This window comes from Leptonychotes weddellii, unplaced genomic scaffold (assembly GCF_054177405.1).
Source record: "Leptonychotes weddellii isolate Sample4059 unplaced genomic scaffold, ASM5417740v2 HiC_scaffold_9242, whole genome shotgun sequence".
Taxonomy (NCBI): Eukaryota; Metazoa; Chordata; class Mammalia; order Carnivora; family Phocidae; genus Leptonychotes; species Leptonychotes weddellii.
Window position 1 is genome coordinate 2,510 of NW_028064090.1, and position 4,623 is coordinate 7,132.

At 59.6% G+C, this 4,623-nt stretch overlaps 1 protein-coding gene across 1 annotated transcript; it reads left to right on the plus strand.

Moving 5' to 3' along the window:
* Positions 1-2,560: 2,560 nt before the first annotated feature.
* Positions 2,561-4,312, plus strand: METRNL (meteorin like, glial cell differentiation regulator; the record flags this gene model as incomplete). Its single annotated transcript, XM_031021201.2, has 2 exons — positions 2,561-2,639; positions 3,508-4,312. Coding segments are annotated over 2 exons (396 nt in total), but the record flags the coding sequence as incomplete, so codon positions are not given.
* Between the last annotated feature and the right edge of the window lie 311 nt (positions 4,313-4,623).

The following is a 4,623-nucleotide window of genomic DNA, read 5'->3' on the forward strand; positions in this document are numbered from 1 at the left end:
TCAGCCACCCCCTCTCCAAGAACCATAATCCCAACTGGCCTATTGGCTGTCCCCTCCTCATCTTCCCCTGCAAGGAAACGAGATTCAATGTGTCCGAAACCGGCGCATTCCAGAGCCTTTATGAGCCCAACTCCGATTAATAATTGTTTCCAGATTGCTTCTCTTGGCGTCCACAGACTGGATTTTCCAAGAAGGTGACCTACGCTTTGTAAAACTCAGAATTATGAGGGGAGTCTCCAGGGTGGCACTTTATTAGCTCAGCTGTGGTGGTGATTGGCTCACTGAGGCTTCTGGCCGGAGGTTCTGCGGGCTGCTGACCGCCCTCCCCTCGGGTCTCCAGCACCCCCACGGCTGCGGTGCCATGGGGTGTGAGCAGGGTGGGTGCACAGGACGGGCTCCTTGCCACCTTTCTTCTTAGCCATCAGCCAAGGTCCCAGTGCCTATGTCCATGGAGAGGGCGAAGCTCTTGGACTTGGTGAGTTGTGCACCACCAGGCCGGGGATCTGAACACAGGGTGTGGCCTTGGCCTCTCACTGCCCCTCTGCCGCCTTTGTGGCCTGTCTCAGCCAGCTCAGAAGCTGAGATTGCTTCTGGAGAGCTTTTGGGGTGGAAGCTTGTGTGGACCCGTGCCTCCTGCCCACCCTCACTTGGAGCACTGCATGGCCTGGCCCCCAGGGACCCTGCTGTGGCTCTTCCCTCCTGGGGAAGTACTCCAGGAGGGGTACCTGCAGGCAGGCTGTGGCCACCACGGGATTGACTGCTGACCCGCTTTCTCCCACCGGCAGGGGCACCCAGGGTGGGGCCTCTGACCCCTTGGGCGCTAGGGAGTGCCGGCTAGCATGGGAGGTCTCACCTCTGCCACATGCCCCTTGCCATAGGGGCTAAAGTAAAATGCTGCCTCAGAGTGGAACTGGAGACTGCTGCCCTCTACAGTGCTGCATGCCCTGCCTCGTCACTCCCGACCTGTGTGGCCTGTCAGGCCCAGTGGGGGCAGGAGGTCCCTGATGGATGAGCAGGGGAGGGAACCCCCAGTGGGCCACCCTCTTTTTGAAGAAAGGCCTTGGGGCTGGGGGGCTACACATGGAACCTAAGTGCCACAGGTGGGCAGCAGTCTTTGGAACTTGGAGCCAGGTGGGTGCCCAATCCTCCTGGATGGACTGGATGGGACGCATCCAACAGGCTGTGCTTGTCTTGCAGCTTCTCCTGGTTCCCGATAACCTGACAGAAGCAGCAGGTGGTGGGAGGGCCAGTGAATCAGGACTTCCTGAGCTGGCCTGGGGCGCAAACATCCCCCCCTGCCCAGAGCAAGACGACGGAAACAGTGCTCGGAAACCCATGTCCACCCCCCCGGGTCCACAGAGACCCTGTGCTGCCCCGAGTGGCACAGACCCTGTTGGCTCCGTGCCCTGGGCCCCGGAAGGCCTCTCTGAGCTCCTGCTCCTTGGTGCCCGGCCCTGCCCCAACTGCTCGCCCAGTTCAGGTTTTGTGAGGGTGACTGGTCAGTGTGTGGACAGGGTTAGCTTTGTCCAGGCCCAGCAAGTGCCAAAGCCATGGATGTTCTGGGGCCTTGAGAAAGTGAAAGGTCTTGTTCCAGCAAGACCTCATACCTAACCTTTCCCTGAGCTGGGAGAATTTGTGCCAAACCCTAGGGACTCCGCATCCGAGAGTCAGAGGCCTTGAAAGGTGCAGTGAGGGCCAAATGTTGTGTTCTCCCAAATCCAGTGCTGGGTCAGGAGTGGTGCCGTGGTCTAGGGGGAGAGTTGGCAGGGCCAGAGGCTCTGCCCCCCCCAGTCTTTCTGGAACTTCACCCCGTCTGAGGAAGTGAGGGTGAAGTGCGGAGTGAGGGCTGGGCTGGGGCAGAAGTTCATGGGGTGAGGCCTGGCTTGGCTGGAGGAAGCCAGCCGCACCCGGGCTGTGGGGGGTTGGGGCTCCTGTGAACTAGGCTTGCCATGGATGGTGTTTGCAGGCAGTGACGTGGTCTGAGGGCCAGGCGGGGTCTGGGGGAGGGGCTGTGCTGAGGCCCGTGGTTCCTTGGTATGAGTCCCACAGCTTCTGCAGGCAGGTGCGTCCCTCCATGCTCATAGGCACCCTCACCAGCCTTGGTGGTCCTTCTAGGCAGTGCCCTGACCCTGGGCAGCACACAGGGGCAGCACATGGGGGCCTGGGGAGCAGATGTGTGAGTGGGCGGTCACAACATTTTGGGGAGCAGGTGTGGAGGCTGGAATGAAGGCGACTCTCAGCTGGGCTGGTGTAGGGGATGCACTTCAGACCAGCTCAGGTTGGTTTCCCATGGGTGATGGGCATGGGAGAGCCGTTTACACGCAGGCCCGGTGCTTGCTGCACTGACCAGCTAAGTGGGCACAAGCACCAAGGCCAGCTCTCTCCCTTGGGATACACGCCCTTCACAGCCACATCTGGAGCTGGGGGTATCCCCTGGACCGGCCAGCCCCTCACCGACGTGGCCAAGGTCGGGTTCCCTGTCCCGCTCCCCGAGGTCAGAGCTCTTACGGGGCCTGGCGAGCATGGACGGGGGCCTTTGTCCTGCAGACCCTGCTCCTAACCCTGTTCTGTCCCCACAGCCCCATGCTGCCCTTGCAGTGACACAGAGGTGCTGTTGGCGGTCTGCACCAGCGACTTTGGTAAGTGTCCTCATGCTCCCACCACGTGTTGGGAGCCCCACTTGGGCCTGGGAGGACCTTCCCGTGCTGGCACTAAGCTTGGGGAGGAGACTGCTGAGGACAGTCGTAGTAACAGGAAAATGCTTTTTTTCTGTGCAGTAGAGTGACGTCTGTCTACCCAGGGGAGGGACCTGCCTGTAAGGCTGGGAGAGGGTCAGGAATCCTACTAGAGGTGGTCACGGAGCAGTTTCCTCCAAACAGGGATGCTAGCCTCACTTCAGAGCCCTGCTCTCCTCTGGGCGCCCTGTGGATACGATAGCAGGAGTTCCTGGCCCTGGGGGTCCAGAGAGCCCAGGGGACCTGGGGCTGAGGTCGGGGACTCTGCTGCGTGCATGTGACCTTGGCACAAACCCTCAGGCGGGGGATGGAAGCAGTCTGCTGGATGCTGGTGCCGGACAGGAAGCCAGCCCAGCTGGACCCGGCTCTGGGCGCCCCCACCCCTGCAGAACGAGGCTTGGGGGCTGGGCAGGGTCCTGGGTGTGGGCCTGCTCTGCCAGCTCCTTCCCATCACCTCCTCCCCTCGGAGCTCCACCGCGTCTGTCTTGTCTTGATACAGAGCTGCCGCAGATCTTGTGGATTAACCGTGGTTACTTGTCTTGTTCTGACTTGAAAACCTGATGCACAATGTGGTTTCTGTCTTCTGTTTTACCCCGCTTATGTGGCTGTAGAAAAATATCTTCACCCCTGACAAAGTCAGGGACAACCCCCTAGAGGGCCTCATGCGCATGAATTGTTCTTTTTAATGGGATTTCTGGAATGCAGAATTCAGGGTCAGCCCTGGCACAGGTGCCCCGGTGACCGCACTGACCCCATGTCCTTGCCTCCGTAGTCGTCCGAGGCTCCATCCAGAACGTCACCCACGCACCGGAGCAGCAGGAGTCCACCATCCACCTGCACGTGAGCCGGCTTTATCGGCAGAAGAGCAGGGTCTTCCGGCCCGCCCCAGAGGGCGGCGGCTGGCGGGGGCGAGTTGCCACGCTGCTGGAGTGCGGTGTGAGGCCTGGGCGTGGTGAGTTTCTCTTCACCGGCCACATGCACTTTGGGGAGGCCCGCCTCGGCTGTGCCCCACGCTTCAAGGACTTCCAAAGGATGTACAGGGATGCCGAGGAGAGGGGCCTGAACCCCTGCGAGATGGGTACGGAGTGACTGTGGGCGAGTCCACCGCTGCCGCAGCGAGTGCTCGGATCGGGGGCTCCCTGGTGCTCAAGCCATGGAGGCACGTGCCACGAGGTCCTGGCCAAGGACTCCCTGACTGATGGGAAATGTTGTAAAATGCAAACTAAGTTATTATATTTTTTTTTTTAAAGAAAAGTCCATAGGAAGCAAACTCCAGTGTCTTAAAATGCCTTGTGTGCCATTTCATACCATTTTTCAAAAGCACCTGACGTCCTTGCGCTCGGCTGGTGTGTTGGGTGACATGCTGGGGCCGTAGCCCACAGAGGACGCCCAGCACCAGGCCTTGTACGAAGCTTGGGTACCATTCAGAGTAGTTTCTTATGACGGGAACTTACGGAGCCAAATACTTATTTTTTGTTTTGTTTTTGCTTTTCAAAGAATGTGCTTTGCTGGCCGTGGTCATTTTTGGGCTGCAGGCTGTTTCCATTCCAGAGAATAAAGACCAGCGTCTGATGGAACAGTGGTGCGTCTGTCTGCAGCCCTGGGCGGGTATGCACGGCACTTCCCTGGTGTCAGGGCTCTCTGGGGGTGAGCACACCTGAGGGAGCCCCACGGCCCTGTTGCTCTGGGCCTTTCACTCTGGGCCCAACTATAAGTGTGGCTGTTACTGTCACGCTTCAGAAAACACTGCTTGGCCTTAGCCAGACTGCACCTCCTCCTTCCACCTCTGTCCCCTTTAGCATCTGCCCTCCCCTTCCTGTTAACCCAGATCCTGCCCTTTGACTCCAGCTTCCCCCAAATGCCCCAGCCCACGGCAAGTCTGGACAGT